Source organism: Episyrphus balteatus, chromosome 4, assembly GCF_945859705.1.
Source record: "Episyrphus balteatus chromosome 4, idEpiBalt1.1, whole genome shotgun sequence".
NCBI classification, from domain to species: Eukaryota; Metazoa; Arthropoda; class Insecta; order Diptera; family Syrphidae; genus Episyrphus; species Episyrphus balteatus.
Window position 1 is genome coordinate 70,023,597 of NC_079137.1, and position 17,648 is coordinate 70,041,244.

The 17,648-nt window shown below is 29.4% G+C and overlaps 2 protein-coding genes across 2 annotated transcripts in view; both read right to left on the minus strand.

Annotated features, from left to right (window-relative positions):
* Positions 1 to 8,799, minus strand: part of LOC129918303 (high affinity cationic amino acid transporter 1-like) — a 35,422-nt gene extending 26,623 nt beyond the window's left edge. The window contains exon 1 of the mRNA XM_055998767.1: positions 8,366 to 8,799. The gene's annotated coding sequence lies outside the window, so the exon portion shown is untranslated. The remainder of the gene's footprint in view (positions 1 to 8,365) is intronic.
* A 3,418-nt stretch (positions 8,800 to 12,217) lies between these two features.
* On the minus strand, positions 12,218 to 17,208 carry LOC129919714 (general transcription factor IIH subunit 2). Its single transcript, XM_056000690.1, has 4 exons — positions 17,057 to 17,208; positions 16,797 to 16,998; positions 16,599 to 16,738; positions 12,218 to 13,118 (listed from the first exon to the last, which is right to left on the minus strand). The coding sequence occupies exons 1-4, from the start codon at positions 17,119 to 17,121 to the stop codon at positions 12,299 to 12,301; spliced, it is 1,227 nt and encodes a 408-aa protein (XP_055856665.1). The 5' UTR covers positions 17,122 to 17,208; the 3' UTR covers positions 12,218 to 12,298.
* Positions 17,209 to 17,648: the final 440 nt, after the last annotated feature.

Consider the following 17,648-nt stretch of genomic DNA (forward strand, 5'->3'; position numbering starts at 1 on the left):
TTTGAAAAAATTCTATTAAATTTGATAGGTATGAATATCTAATTTTTAGAGTTATTGTAAAAAAAAAAAATGAACCGTAGGTTTTTTTAACAGAACATTAAAATCTAATATTATGGAATTTAGAACCATTAGAGCAAGATGGTGCAACAAGTCGTACGCTTTATTTTGATTTCTTTTAATCGAAAACAACTTTTTTGCAATCAACTCTCACCTCGTCAAACTTGTTATTTAAAAAAAAAGATATAAAACAAAAATGTAGGTACACGAAGAAAGGGTTCAGTGTCCGTTTTACAATATTCTTTTAGCATTTTTTTTTTAGAAATTCCATTAATAAAAACAATAAAAGAGAAATGTCTGTGTTTTGCCATATGGAAAAAAAAACAAGATAAATGTGGGTTCGATCTACCAAGAAGGTACCTACGTATATTTTTGGAACTTATACATTTTTTTTATGATAAAGAGCGTTATTAATGAGTACCTAATCTCTCAAATGTTAAAAATTGCAACCGTACATGATGGCAACAGCAAAAGGTTTGGAACCATCCAGAATTTTAACTTGAATTAGGTTATTTCATTTGGTCACCCACTCGAAGCTTTTTGGCTAAGACGAATGTTGTAAAAAAAACAAGCTAGTTTTAATTAAAATTTATATTTTTTATAAGGAATACAGCTTTTTGACTGACAGACAAAAATACAATTAATTGTTTCTTAGAACACAATTAATATTTCAAGGTCAAAAGCAGTACAATGTAAATGTTCATACTTGTTACTGACTAAAGCAAGTAATAAAAACCGGTTTCGCATTTGAAGCTGCATTGTTGGTCTTTAAAAGTTGGTACTTTACAAAACACTCACAACATCTTAAAACCTGATTTAGTTACGACTTATTTCTTATGATCAAAAAACACCCATACACAAACTTAAGTCATAAAAACAAGTACATTTTGACCAAGCCCTGGATTTTATTTCAATTTGTGGGTAGTTAATGCTCCTTTACAGTGAATGTTGATGAAGGATTTAATTCCCAGAAAATTCTTAACATAAACTTGGCAAATGAATTTCCCGAAAATTATAAAACGCCATTCCCCCTTTTTTCATTTCAAATCGATATTTAGATTTGAAAATTTAGATACTTTTAAATGAATATTTATAACAAATTTGTCGTTTCAAATTAAAATCCCCTTCGGCTCAAACAATTAACAAAATACTAAAAAAAAAAATTAAATTTGCACGCAAAAGGCTCGCTCAGGCGACACGGAACACATCAAAAACAACTTCGATAATGACAAAGCCGCATGGTTCGTTTAATTCGTTTATATTTGTATTACAAATATACTATACCAACCATATTCAAAGAGAATTTAATTATTCCCTTTGAAAAGTGCATTAAGCCTCTGGCTAAAAGAGATGATGACTCCGCACTTTATTGAAAATGTCATAGTCAAAAGATGTCCTTGTAATGACTGACGACAAACAAAAAAAAAAAAACAACACAAACTCTCACTCACAAATCAAAAACATTATAATTTGGCTATGGAGTTATAACCACCCTCTAAAACCTCACTCTATAAAGTCTCTGTCATTATGAATAAAGAGTAGATAGGTACACTATAAACAAGTACAAAGTACAGATAAAAAATAAACAACCACTAAACACAAGTTTAATAAAACATTAAAAGGATATTTGTTTAAATAATTTTATGCATAAATCATGAATTTAATTGATGTATAAAATGTGGAAGGGTGTGCATAGTTAGACTAGGGCTTCATTTTTGTTTCAATATACAGTACACACTGTGAACCACAATATAATTAAACGTAATGCGTATCGACTTGTTTTTAATTGGCATGTTTTCAAAAAAAAATACCTAGCTATTTCAAATTTATTTGCACAGTTTGAATGGAAATATAAATGTGTATGTTATGTATCTTATTGGAAATTTATTTGTAATAAATAATAATAATTATTTGTGGTGAATGATCGAGGTGTAAATATTTATATATAAAATGTTTCACAATCAAGGCCGCACCGAAGAGTGTTTCACTAGTTAATTAGTACTTTTTACCCACTATTTATTCACATTTATTTTACAATATTTGATAATATTTTGTTATAATTATTGACTTTTGCAAACATTTAATAATATTGAAATTTGATAAATAGAACTCTTATGCACATGAACGTAGAATAGCTAATAAATGTACTTAATGAGTTCTGTGGTTTATCTTCAATGTTTGACAAATTAAAAATAAACATTTTTATTTGTCAGGATTATACTTAATTTGGAGAGGAAAAAAAAATAGGTACAGAAACACTTATAAAATTTTAATTTATAATTCTTTATTTAACCGTGTACTGATTACAAGTTAGGTAGGTACTCATAAAAATTTTATTTCTAAATATGTACTGAATGAAATTCAAATATCAAAGAAATTATTCATAGATACAGGTCATATTCTCAGTAGAAATTATTCAATACTTATGGAAGAAGAGACCTAAAATGTATCATTTCCTAAATTTGTTACACTTTCGAGATGTACTGATTACAAGTCTGTGAACAAACAAATTTCTTTGGCACATCTTCCATGTGCAGAATACAGTGTGCTAGCAAAAACGTACCTTTTAACTTAATAAATACAAGTTTTATATAATGCTTTGCTCTAAATTGGTTTTATAGAGTACATGTGCTATGAAATGAGTACATAAAACATTAAAATGGCAATGTTGCCATTTTACCCGATCAGTGTGTTGAAGATTAATTAATTATTTAATGAAAAGGGAAAATCAGTTTAGAACAATTTGAAATATAATTAGTTCTTAAAAGATTGTATAGACCAAATATGCTATACAAAGAGTACATTGAACACTGTGTTTGCGTACCTGATCAGTGCGCAGAAGTTTTGGAATTGATTTAAGAAGAGTGGGGAAAATCAGCTAATCTATAGACAACTTAATTCTAAAAAGATTGTATAAAAGACATGTGCTATGCAATGAGTACATAGAACACTAAGAACATTGTGTTTGCGTACACAATCAGTGAGTGAAAGGTTTGTTATTGATTTCATAACATGAAAAATCAGCTTCGCTTAAGATAGTTTAGTTCTAAAAAGATTGTATAGTTAACTTGTGCAATGCAATGAGAACATAGAACACTAAGAACATTGTGTTTGCGTACACAATCAGTAAATGAAAGGTTTGTTATTGATTTCATAACAGAGAAAATCAGCTTCGCTTAAGATAGTTTAGTTCTAAAAAGATTGTATAATTAACTTGTGCAATGCAATGATTACATAGAACATTAAGAGCACGGTGTTTGCGTTTTGCGTAGCAAATAAGTGTACGGAAAGTTTTGTAGTTGATTTCAAAAAATGGAAAATCAGCAAGACTATTGGCGGCGAAGTAAAAATTAAGTAAGTACAAGAAAATACATTCCATACATAAAATAAAGGGTCACAATAAAACGTCATATGAACCGATTACATAAATATATCGATAGTAGGAAATTAAAAGTTATTATCGTGAGAACTCACATACGCGTTATTTATACAAGTAATATAAGTAAGAGTCGAGTAGTAAGCTACATATAAATTTGTATTGAGTACACAAAGTATTGTACTCATTTAAGAGTTTTTACCAAACACTTTTTATTATTTATTTATTACTGTGGTACTATATTCATTCATTTAGTACATTTAAGCATGGCTATAGGCGTTTGCCGTAGTAAACTCCTAGACCTGCTTTACTCTAAAATGCTTCTGTACAAAAACGATCATTACAAACACTGTTTTTTTTATTGTTAGATTGTTACTGTTAAGTCAGTAACATTAACTTATCCTATAGTTTTTACTTTGAACTAATAAAGTTATTTTAAATCCTCAATCCGAAGAAATGACGTCTGCTTAATTTTTTTTTTTATGTTTAGGTAATTCCATAGAGATTAAACTCTTGTTAAATCATCTAATGAAAAAAACCCAAATATTTCAAAATTCGTGTGCCCCACTTAATCTCTGATAACTCTCCTAATTACGCTGACTTGCAATATCCAATGATCTTTAACTGCTATATAGTTAAGTAGATTTGAAGACAGGCCACACTTAAATTCTTAATCACCTTTAAATAAATGATCAAATAGTAATAAATCGCTTAGTTAACTTGAGTAATTATTACCTATAGTATATTATTATCATTATTATTTATCAACTTAACACCAAACTGTTGTTGACCAGATGTACTTTTTTTTCTTTTTTTCAAATCTGATATAAAAAAAATCTTTCCACTCACAGAAATACTTGAAAAATTATACGAGGTTAGTACCATACATCATATAACATTTTTTTAATACCTATTGAGAAAGTATCATTCATTAATGGCGATCAAACAAAAATGTAAACACAACGACTTGATGGTGGCTAGCGGCATGCAGTCAGCAGCGGCGCTAGGCTATAACCACTTAACACATAACTAACAACACTTTGATTGATAGCAACCTTGTAGAGTAAATAATAAAATAAAATAAATAGATAAATTATAATTATTATTTATTAATCAACAAAAAAAAATATATCAGTTTCCTACAAGTGCACTAAATGCAAACTACGTATCTATTGATTTTCACACAATGATTTCAATATAAAGTCTGTGATATAAATAATAATTATAGGTATCACACAAACATACTTTGTTATAAATTTATGCTGGGCCATCGTTATACATTTCAAATGGCAGTTTACCATCGAATGTAGACTGTATATTTTTAAGTTATACTCTTGGTTTGTAGTTTAGGCATTAGCAAACGGTCAGTTATTATGGCTATTAGATGAATATTTTGTTGAAGTTACTGAAGCTTTTTTTTATTATTTGTATCTTGACGTTGTTTACCTTGGTTAAAACAATTTTACTCTACTTAAAAAAAACTTGGAGGTTTTAGTTTTAATTACAACAAAATAGTGTAATTTTTTCTTGATTTTATAAATCAAATTCCAACTCATGCAGTCAGGCCCGTAAGCTATGGAAAGGGAATCTGATTGATTGATTTGATTTTTCAATCCGACTTTTGTACTCTTTTTTTCAAGTTACTTAGAAACTAAGGGAACTTATTTGCTTCGAAAGGGAACTAAGCCAATTAATTCAATAACAAATTATTTTTTAACAATCACTAGCAAATTTATTTCTTTTCCTGTGGAAAGAAACACTTTGAGATTAACACAAAAAGTTAAAAAAAAATTTCGCGACTACGGACCTGAGTGCAAAATTGGTATGATGCTAATCAAACAAGATTTAAAATGTTTATTTTTAAATCAAAAGTGCATTGGCCTGAGGTAAGTTGTGGTTGGTCATTATAAATATACGATACCTCAACTTTTTTTTCCAGAACTTGGTCGTTGAAATTTGACCAATTTTTTTTTTTTTGGGTTGAATATTCAACAAAATTCAAACTCGTTATAATGCGCGTGGATTCTTAAAAAGAAGATCACTGATCTTATTCAAATTTGATTACATTAAACAGGAATTTTTAGGATATCCCACACGATAGGCGTTTCTGGTAGAATAAAAATCACCTTTTAATGTAATTCTTTTTTTTCTCAGAACTAATTTTGAAATGTGCCACAGTTTTTATTAGCTCTTTTATTAGACTTGTTACTTTTGAAAAAAAAATGTTTGAGTTTGTAAAATAGTTGCGATGCATTAGTCTTTTCTTTTGCATTTATGAATTTCTTTATGGCAAACAAGGGTCTTAACAGATTGAATGATTTGCGTGCCTTAAAAATAATCAAGGAGTTTAGAGTTTTTTATGTTTTTATAAATTAAATTATTTAGAAAGAAATCACATATAAACGTATAAGACCCGGTACACCGGGGTGTATACTTACTTTTTTCTTTGCTTAGAACCGACAAGTTTTACAGCTATAGAAACTTGAACTTTTACATTAAAATTAGGATTCTCGATACTATATGACACATTTATAAAAACATATAATTCTTATTTAACAAACATATGTTGATAAAAGAAAAATATCAATAATTGTTTTTAGAATCATCTAGGAAGAAAAGGAATAGGTAAAAATTTTCGAAAAAAAAACAGCAATTCCAAATTTCGGTTACACGAAATACCATTCCATGAAAAATGGTATCCGTTTTGAATTAAATGAAAAGAAAAAAAAATCAATAAACGGGTTACTAAAAATATTTTACTAAATTTGAAATGTATCCACACTTATTTTTCAGTTTAACTACTTCTTTAAATTAAAAATTGTAAAAAATAAGTTTTAACATTTTTTTTCTTTTTTTTAATTTCTTTAAAGTTATATTTCTTTTCCAGCGTTTGTATCAGTGATTACAAACTTATCGTGTGAACCTACTTAATTTTAAAAGGCGTAACGAGTATCTACGAAAAAAGTTTTAATTAAATTGAATTTCTGTGAGTGAGAATTATAACTTCAATCGCGTGTACATGCATTCGACCACGGTCGCACAAAATTGCTCTTATACTTAAAGTTTTATGGTTAAAAAAACAGAGGTTCATTTTTAATATAATTTTTGAGAAATGTAAAAAATATTATAAAGTTAGTTTTTAATACTACTAAAACCATTAAAAATAATTGTTTATCAACTCGAAAGTTAAAGCCTTAGAAAAAACTAATCTTAAATTGTTATTTGAAAAATTGTTATTTGAAAAAATATTTTTTTTTTTTATATTTTACATATTATTTTCAAAAAATTATTAATCAATGCATAAAAACAAAGTTTTAAAAGAATTCATTCATCCGTTTTCCAAAAAAGTTATTTTTCAGAAAAAAATTGCTTTATAAAATTCAAAAATTAGTTTTTCGAACATCGAATTGAGAAACCCATTTTTGCATTCTCTAGATAAATATATGTATATTATCGTAAAGAATTAAGAAAAATTGTTTAAGAATTTACTTACAATATTTTCTTGAAAAGTTGATACGTAATAGTTTTTTTTTTTTCATCAAATCGGTTTATTTTTTTTTTATTTTTTAAGTTTTAAAATATATAACAGCCTAATTAAAATTAAAATCCTTAATAACATCAATAAAAATTCAAATAAAGCTTGACAACTTCTTGTTAATACCAATTTTCGACACAACACCGAATATTTTAAATTTGGATTTATTTCAATAATTTCCAAGTAAACAAAACTCGAGACAGAAGATAAAAATATACAAACAAAATTCAAATGGGAGACAAGATATCACCGATAAGTGTTGTGTTCAAGGATGCTCTTCAGAGTTTACTTTGAGTCGGCTTCATGTTTAAAGATGCTGTTTTTTGGAGAATTGGTCTTTTGGAAAGAAAACAAATTTCTTGAGAATATTTTATTCAAATCTCACACAATAATTGTAGATTAATGAACATATTGTCTTTTATGTGTCATTTAATTTTTAAGGTCTTCTGTAAAATTTGTTAAATGCACCACGCACCAAACCAAACTAAAAATACCTAAAAAGACTATTTCTTTGATTTATATTGCAAAACATCTTAGAATAATGTTTGTAACTAATTTTTATTTGGGTACCCATACCCAACCTAACAAGGAATGCACCATCTAAAAATGTCCAAGCAGCCGGTCGCATTCCGATAACTCTATTCACATTTAATGAAGGCATTAAGAAATGATCATTTCTCGATCATGGTTTTTTTCCATTACCTACTACATGTGTCAATTTGTTGCATAGACTTGTGTGAAGCCTATTTTGGTTATAGGCATTTAATGACAACTCATTTCAAATTTAAATACAAAAAAAATTATATAATCAAAATCCAAGCAGTCGTTCTTTGTGAAGAGAAAAAAAAATAAAAATGATATAATTTTTTCCATCAATGTAAAAATTTGCATAACTTCACTTTCTAAAAGAATTAAACAAAATGATATTTTTCGTTTTCTTATCAAATCTAGGTTTAAAATAAATTTGGATAAAAATATAATAATAATGCATCTTTCAGCTGTGTACACAATCAGTTTTTATCTTTTTTTTTTATTGTTGTCTCATATACAATCGAGATAAATTGAGATCTTATTTTCTTATTATTTTGTTTTTCAAGTAATAAAACCTCGCCAAGACAATTAAAATGATTTTATCTGTCTATTATGTCTGTCTCGCCGCCCTTAGAAGCAAATCACTAAAAATTGTTAACAGAATACAATCAGATATCAACTAGAAATCAGCGGTTACTTAATAAAGCTTGATTTTTTAATTCACCCACCACCAAAGCAAAAGCAATTTGATTTTTCCCTTCAAAACATTAAGCCTTGACCAATTTATATGTTTTGATTTATGTTTAAATATAAAATTAATTTGAAACAATTATTATAAATTTCAAGAAAAGCAATTAAATCCATACCTTTTTGTCGTAAGGTTGTTATTTAAGCCCTTCCCTTGTTTTTTGTACGTTTGTCGTTTATAACGGGGGTATTTTAGTTACTCTCACTGTAAACTTTATCTTTGATTTATTTTTATTATTTTTTTGTAGCTTTTGCACAATCACTTTTAAGGTGTAACCAGATAAATCAGATAAACACCGTTAAACGTTATCACTTTGGGAGGATTTGAAAAATTGCTTAATCAAAATTTTTCACACAGCTCATGAAATAAAAATTATGCTCTTTTCTTTTTTCTAATTTATTTTATTTTTATTTTTTAATTAAAAATAAAATTTTTAATTTTTTTTTCTACATAAAAATATAAAATAATATTAATTTATAAAAAAAGATATTGTATCCATAACGTTTTTTAAGGCGACCAATGTACAACACCGACAAGATCGATAGCTTGAAAGCATCTGATCGTTTGGCTTTTTACTTGGGGAACTTTTAACTAAAAGTATCTTTCTGTTTCTGTTGATACAATATACAACCGACCGAACACCGAGTTTGTTTAACTTCTTTTGCTTGGGGTTTTTATATACACTCCTGCTCAAATTTAACGCACATCATATTTATTTTACAGAAAATTCCTACTATTACTTTGTCTTACAGTATCGTGGTTATTTTCTCAAATAAGACAGGAGTGATCTTAAATTGAAGGTATGGAGTAAAATGTTTGTGGGGAAGATTTGGAGAGATATGCTGAAGTCTATCTGTCAACCCGCTAACCTTTTAGAGATGAGTCATAAATTTTCATGAAGTAAAATCTGCTTTACAACACCTACGGAGTTAGTGAGCTCTCCTAGACCTACTTTAAATACCCAAAAATACTTGACTGATATCCTCGAACACCATGCGGTTCCAATCACCCCTAGATTTGGTCCACAGTTCAGTCTGATGCACGATAATGCATGCTAGAGTAGTTTGAAAATATCTTCAAGATTAAAATATGCCACCCTTGAATTGACCACACAGATATTCGGATTAGAATTCAATAGAACATGTCTAGGAAATGTTGAAAAAAGTGCAATTGCGGCCGAAATCCACCTCCAAGCATTCTTGATCCACAGAAAATTGGAGTGAAAGAAAAGTTACAATAAAACCTTCAAATGTTAATTCGTGGAATGAATAGATGACTCCAAGTTGTCATAAGCGCTAGAGGAGACAATGCCAAGTATTGAATAAAATTATTGGAAAGAACTGTCACGTGCTTCCATTTTAAAAAAAATTTTTTCTTAAAAAACAAAAATTATTTTAATATCAGTTTTCAGACCTTAAATTGCTAAATTTGGTTCATCTTTTTTTTGGTTGATAATACTGTTGCAGTTTAGCATTTTTCTGACTTGCTTAATAATAACCAAACACAAAAAAATACAACAAATAATTTAAAAGCCATTTTAAATAAGATGTAGGGGTATGACTAAAGAAGAAAAAAGTGTGCGTTAATTTTGAGCAGGAGTGTATATTATTGTTTGTTGTTGTATCAACTTTAATTGGTGATGTTATAACACGTGAGAACTGAGTGTGGAGGCAAAAAAAAAAAAGTGTATTTTAGATAAAACAGGTAATTATAATAAACGCGACACAAAATCTTGTGCGGTCAAAGCTTTAGCAATGAACTTTTACATTGCATTGGATATTGCAGGTGCATTTGGATGTTCTTTTCTTTGAAGTGCGACTTAAGTCGGATTGATAATGATGACCAAGAGAGGCCAGTAAGTAAGCCAGTAATTTAGAAAATTGATGAAGCTTTTTTCTTTGACAATTTATTAAATTCCATGACATTGTTCAGGAAGTTTTGTTTTATTGCCCAATCCTTTAAGATTTCCACATGATTAAACAAAATGATACCAAATCGCAAAATTTGATCTTATTTTAAAGTACTTTTTGAGGTACGAGAAATAACGTTTTTTAAGGTTTGGGTAAAAAAAAATTATCAAAATCGAAAGATTAGTTCTTAACCCTTTGTTGCCCGGAGTAATTTTTTTCTCAAAAAAATAAAAAAAACTTTGAAAAAACTTTAAATATTTCTTGAATGTCGCTCCAGAAAAAAATATATCCATTGCACTAGTAAATATCATTATATCAGTTAACTTCTGAGCTAGGTAATTGCTGATATATTTAATTGGGAAAGAAAGTAAAAAAATAAAGTTTAAAATGTGGTTTCTTATTATAACCACCGGAAAACAAAGGGTTAAGAAAAAATATGCTTATCTTAAGTTGACAATAATTGATAGATACCATTATTTTAGTCCTCAAAAAAATCCCATCCTTCTGAAAAATGATTAAAAAAAACGTAAGATAGCTACGCGGTACGAGCTTTTCAAGAAATTTAGAAGCAAATTGAAAAAAAAAACTTTTCTTCGTATAAGAGACTTTTTTTCAAATTTTTCAAAGGATTGAAAAGAAGTACGCAGTCATTTATCGGAAAAGTTTTTGTATGTCTTTTTTACTTGCCATATACATATGTAGGTACCTACAATAGAGCAAGTTTAGGATTCGGAAAAAAATCGAAATCGGGATAACAATTTTACACGATGATGGAGAACGCCAAAAAAGTGGGTTCGGCAATTCTGTCTGCCTGTCTGTCCGTCTTTAAGTACCTCGAGCTACAGCTACAGCCTAAACTACTTCCGCGATTTTCATCAAACTTGGTAGTTAAAAGTTATGGTAGATTCCCTAGAGGACAAATTGAAATTTTTTTTTTAGAACCAAAACTAACGGTAGGTAGGTGTCATATAACGGAAATAGAAAAGTTAATTTTTTTAATAAACGGTTCTAACGATTTTGATTAAAATTCTTGTTTACAATACCTACTATTGCAGATAAGAGCCATGCTAAGCCGCCTCACTGCCAGAACTGTTTTTTTTTTTTTTTTTGTTTCTGAATATCTCGTAGGTACAAGACTAACCCGATTTCTACGAAAATATACAAAAGCGTTTAAGTGAAAATAATATAATTTTAGACAATTTTCAAAAAACACAATTTTTTTTTTTTTTTGAAAAAATCAATTTTTTGAAAACGGGTTGGTGAAAAATTTTGAAATTTCGTTCTTATGTGTTAATTATTTCTTCAAAATGGCATACCAAGTTTTTTTTTGAAAAATGTTACAAAATTTTTATATATAAAAATATATGTAGTTTAAAAAAAAACGGCCTTAACGATTTTCAAAAAGTTTTTTCTAAAAATTCCTTTTCATGCAAGAAATCAGACAGCATACTTTGTTTTGTGATCAAAATCATTAAAAACGGTGTTTTATTAATTATAAAACAGATTTTATGTACCTATTTTTTTACATTTTCGGAAATGTTTTAACAAAAGCTTTGAGATAAGAGCTACTTTTACCATAAGAGCAAGTACGTGCGACCCAGTCGGGCATTTTATTTAACGTTTCTGAACCTGCCCATTAAAAAGATTTTTTTGCTAGCTAACCAATTAAAGACCGGAAACTTGACTAAATTTTAAATCCCTAATGCATAACGTTCCGCTGTTTTTGAACCTTCTATGACTATAATAACAAAAACGAGAGTCTCATAACTTTTGAATCAATTTTGAACTTAATTTTATTAATTGAAAAGCATGAACATGAGCAATAATCATATTTGAAAAGATTTCGTTCAAATTAGTAATTTTCAAAAGAAAACCAAATTCAAGAAAAACATTTTCAAATCATTTTTGCATTTTTTTTTTAATTTTAATTTTTTTCAATTTTTATAAAATATGAAAAAAATCTTTTCGCTTCAGCAGCATACTTGGTTCAAATGATTATCGCCAAAACCCAACTTCAAAGTCTAGAGGAAAAAAAAAACTATTTCTATATAAATCTTCTCAAATTGCTTTCGTTTCTTTATTAACTTGATAAATTCTTATCACCATTTGATGGTGTAGCACATTTTGAACTTATTTATCTCTTAATACTTAGGCGCTACAGGTTTTCTTGCAGCGACCATCTCTGCAATTCCCGGTATCGTATTACAACCCGGACACGTATGCATAGTATCGTGAATGAAAACATCGCAATCGGAACAGTAGTACTGAGAACATGTCCCACAGTGATAAATGAATTTTTCATTTGGCGCAGGGAAAAGTTTCTGACACGCAAAACATTGCGTAGCTTGATTGTTGAATTCGGTTTCAGTGAAATGCATCACCGGGAATAAATGATGATAGGAACGTGCTAAATGAGGCGCTGAAACCAAAGTTAGCCCACATATCAGGCATTCTACTGGCAGTTCACAGTATTTACTGTAACACTGTGGACAGTGGAATCCACCAGAAGTCAGTTTACTCGGTTCATCAGCATTGTCAACGTGACACATGCACATAGTCAACGCAGGATCCTTGCCCTCCTCGACTTTGGTATGAGGAAAACCCATTTTGATGAGGGAATTTTCTTGCAGCTGAGCAGCAGTTGGTGGATCGACGAAGGCAAGGAGTTGGTCTTTGAAATGGCAATCATCCAGAACAGCTCCAAAAGTACCATTCGTCTCCATTGTTAATCTCCGGCAGGCATGAATCTCTGCCGACAAACTGATCACCGAACAGCGAACACTTTCGTTTTTAAGAGCTTCAATGGTTTGATTAATGTCAACAGGATCACAAGTCGTTAGACTGCCCATGATGACGAGAATCTCTCGACTTGCATGAGAAGGAACAACTTTTAGTGTTTTCATGGCCAAATCAAGTCCATTCTGGAGTGATGGCTCTCCAGTTAAGGTAAGTTTACTTAAACTGCAAAACATACAAATTTATATTTTATTTGTTTCTATGTTGAAATTTTTTATTGTTTATTTTTATTATTTATTTTGCTTCATTACTGGCTGAACAGAATGGAAATTCGCTTGTGGCAAAGAAAAACGCCGTGGTACAAGGTGTCAAATAAAATCGCTCAAAATGTAGAAAAGATGAACAGAATTATGTGGCGCACTAAAATATCAATTGCCTTGAAAAAAAAATAATATTAACTGAGCAACCACATTAGAAACGTCAAAAGTCATTGCGCTTGTAGCTTGAAGTAAAAGTCGACTCGACTTGTACCACAGCGAATTTCCTTGCCACAGCCACAGCTACGTATTCTGGCACCAATATACTAATTTCATACTTTTTAACTTTGACAGCGACACAAGACACAAGCCACAGACACACATTCTGGTCTACCAGTTAAAGTTAATTTCTTAATTAAAACGCATCTTGTATGTATATTTTTGAATATTAATCCTTCTAAACAATATATTCCTAAATTGAGTGAGTCACTATCTAAAGTTTGCCAATATTTTTTACCTTAAGTTAAATAAGCAATGAAACCAACAAACCAAAATTCAAAACTTTTCGTCAATACTAAAAAGAAAACTAACAAAATTGATAATAGTGGATTAGTTTACTCTATAAAATGCAATGATTGTTGTAATTTATATGTTGGAGAGACTATCCAAAAATTAGGCTGGAGAATTGATCAACACAAAAATGAATGCAAAAAAGTTATTAAGGGTTCAAATACAAAAAATGTTACTGCTTTGGCTGAACATGTGATACAAAATTGAAACTCGTTTGATTTTGATGGGGCAACAATTCTAAAGTTTGAAAGAAATAAATTTAAATTACAAATTCAAGAAGATAACCAAATTAAAAAAAAAAAAAAATAAGAATTCGTATGTAAATATAAAACCGATAAAAAGGATTATACAAACACTTACTATAATTTTATAGTTAATAGAAATGTTCAAAGTAACTAAATTCTAAATTTCTAACATAATCTCTTGAATAATACCTACCTTAAAAATTCTTTTAATTTTTGTTGAAACTAATTTTTGATTTTTCCATTATTTTATATTAAATTTCGTTACAAATTCTTATAAAATAGTTTATCTTTTTTAATAATATTTTATTGGTAATTAATTTTTTACTACAAATATTTTAATTATCTTTTTTAGACCCTGAAGATGAGGCAATTAAGAGCACGAAATACACTCCTTTTCATCAGAATAGGTACACAAGTTTTCGAATTCATTAATTGTTTATCCCGAATAGTGGTTCGTGACCTAATAAGGTTTCATTGTTTTCTGTTAGTTTAAGATGTTAGAAAAACCAGCGGTTAAGATTGTTTCATAAAGGACCATAACTTTCCCATTAATTTGCTTATGAAGTATTTAGGGAAAATTGATCGTTAAAACCAATAACTGGAGTTTCCTAAGAGTAATTTAATAATGATATTAAAATTTTGAAAACCATTGATGGATTAAAATCGCTAAATATGGGCGGAAACACTCTAATAATAAAATAAGGAATAAGGGATACACCAGACATGGTACGGTTAAATGAAGTGTTAATGTGATCTATTGTCACTTCAGATAGAAATATTCCGGAGGTAAAAAAAAAACATGAATGGTGGTAAAAAAAAACTGCAAATAATCATTTTTAGCAAAAAAACAAAACCGACTTCCATGGATCAAAACTGGGTTTTATGGTTTTTAAAATAGTTCCTATCGCAGCCACCAGCTATCCAATACAAAAAGAGTTATCAAAATTGGTTCACTCAGTCCAAAGTTATGCGGTAACAAACATAAAAAAAAAAAAAAAAAAATACAGACGAATTGAATACCTCCTCCTTTTTGGAAGTCGGTAAAAACCACTCATAAACGAGTAACTGTTTACGCTTGCCACCAGTTTCAGTGGATAAATGACAAGATAAAGAGCAAAACACAGTTACTATTTCTAAGGTTAGGACAGTAAATAGAAAGGCGGTTCGAATTCCCTAAAATGGCCGAATTTTGAAAAGACACGATCACTAAACCAAAATCAGAATTGTATGCGATTGAAGTTTTTGAAATCTTATGTCACATGGAACGTTGAAGTGTATTTCTTGGTATTTTTGAATCACAGAACATTTTATGAGAAAAACTATCACTTTTACGTTCTGAAGAAGGAGAAACCATTTTGAAACCTACTTCATAGCTAAAAAGGAAGTGTTAAGACATAGAAGAAAGTAAAGAAAAGTGATACTATTGACCTTGAATTTCAAATGTGAAAAATGGTCAAATAAATCTGTTAATGAATATTGAAGAAACTTGTCTCTTAATCTAGTATTTGTGACCAGTATACTGGATTTTCAGCAGGACCACGCCTTTTCCCACAAAAAAAATGCTCAGTAAAACATTATGATGAAGTGCAAAATTTAAAAAAACTTCAATATCTGCAATAGTAAACGGACCTAAACCTTGTTTAAAATGTTTAGAAATGGCTAGCTCGTACCGATAAAATTTGTGATTGTCGATTTCAAGTTGAACATTTTTCCTAACCCACTATTTAACAGTTTAGGAAAGAGATTCAGATAGATTGCATAAGGAGATAAAACAATGTAATTCCTGGACATTTGTTATTTTTTAATGAATAAAAGGGCTACTATAGAAATATTATAATAAGTAAAATATAGTTTTAAGAAGAACTTGGTATAAATTCATGGACCACTTTTTTATCCTTCTTTATATGTACCTATTCCGATGAAACAAAAAAAAAAAAAAAAAAACCGAGTTTTTCGATATGAAATACTTTTTTATAGTGAAACAAGAAAAATATTTTGAATTATTTTTTTTGTTGATTCTGCTAAAGAGTATCTTGACATCAAAAAATTATTTATTTTTACACTGTAAGGAAAAACGAATACTGAACATTTTAAAAGTTTTGTACCTATTCTGATGAACGGCCATTCCATTTGCATTTTTAGGACATTTTCACGCTTATTATCCAGTTTATCTCTATGAAGAAGCAATATTTTTTCTTAAAACTTGATGCGTCTTAAGGGCTTACGGTAATGGTTATGTTCTAGAAGTTTCAAGAAAAACTAATTCAAAATAACTAAATTATGTATTAACAGATAAAGACGGTAACGAAGAAGACTTGTACGCGTCTTATCCATTACCGCTTTATCGGTGAATAATTTGGCTACGTTTAATTTGTTTTTTCGTGAAACTTGTAGAACATCAACTTTATCATGAGCCCTACCAAGTTTGAAGAAAAAAGATTTCTTCTTCAACGAGATTAACTGGAAACAAGGTCAATATGTCTTCTCCATTACTTTGGAATGGCCGTGAAGAGAAGTCAGAAGTGTTTAAGATGCGTTTTAATTAAGAAATGAACTTAAATGAAGCAAAACAAATAAGGTAATAAATATACAAATTTATACTATCCTAATTTTATCTCTTGAACTTGATATACCTTTTAATAGCATCCATATGACACTGAGCAGTTCCAGTTAAATCTGTAATCTTTTCAGCTCGTTTAGCTTTCAACGTTATGATTCCCATTTGGCTAATTGGGTTCTGATCGAAGAATTCTTCTATGAAAATCTCTAAAAGCTTTAAGAAAAAGTCTCTATCAACTATTCTTCTTTATATTATTTCTAAAGATTGTTACCTTCAATGTGCATAAGAATCTAGTTGGTTTCAAGTCGGGCATTGTCATGGCTTCGGAACAATCTAAGACCAGATACAAGTGTCTCATCATTCCCAAACGGTTTTTAATAGTTTTCTCTGCTTGGCGCTTACGTTTGGCTTTTGAGATGATGTCGGCTATGACACCATCCAGGAGTCCATCGTCGTCTTCTTTTATTGCTTCCCTGAAACATTCATTTATCTATAAACTTCTAGGTTTTTATGAGAAAATATTTAATTTACCATGTCTTTTCGTAGCCAGTTTCCCAGCGATACTCTTTGGGGTCATCTCCATCGATGTTTTCCATTATTTTTTATTTTAATTTTCTTATTATTTTGATTCCAAAGATTTTTGAGCGGCTCCAAGAAGTTCCAAAACAACAAATGAGAAATGTCAAATATATTCACCATTTTTAACTATTTTATTCACCACCAAATTTGAATTGGTATGCGAGCACTGTTTTCGTTAAGGTGAAAATGTGTGCGATGATATGCAATGCGATGGTAGGTTGGGAAAACGTTCATGGGTTTTACAAAATTTTAATAATTAAGGTATACTTACACCAAGTTATTTTTGTTTTAAGGTTATGTTTTAATTATGTTAAAGTTTAATTTAAAATTTTTACTATGATTAAATTGTGAAGTTTGGATCAATTTCATCTTTTATTTTGAGTTATATATATTATAACTGTCCCACTTCACTGACAGAGCAACGATAAAAAACACTACTGCTGAATATACAGCACTCAGGAGCGACAGCAACCAGCTGCTGTTAGCGGTCGTCACGTCAGTCGTCGTTGGTGTGAATGATTCGATAGAAAAATCACATTGTAGC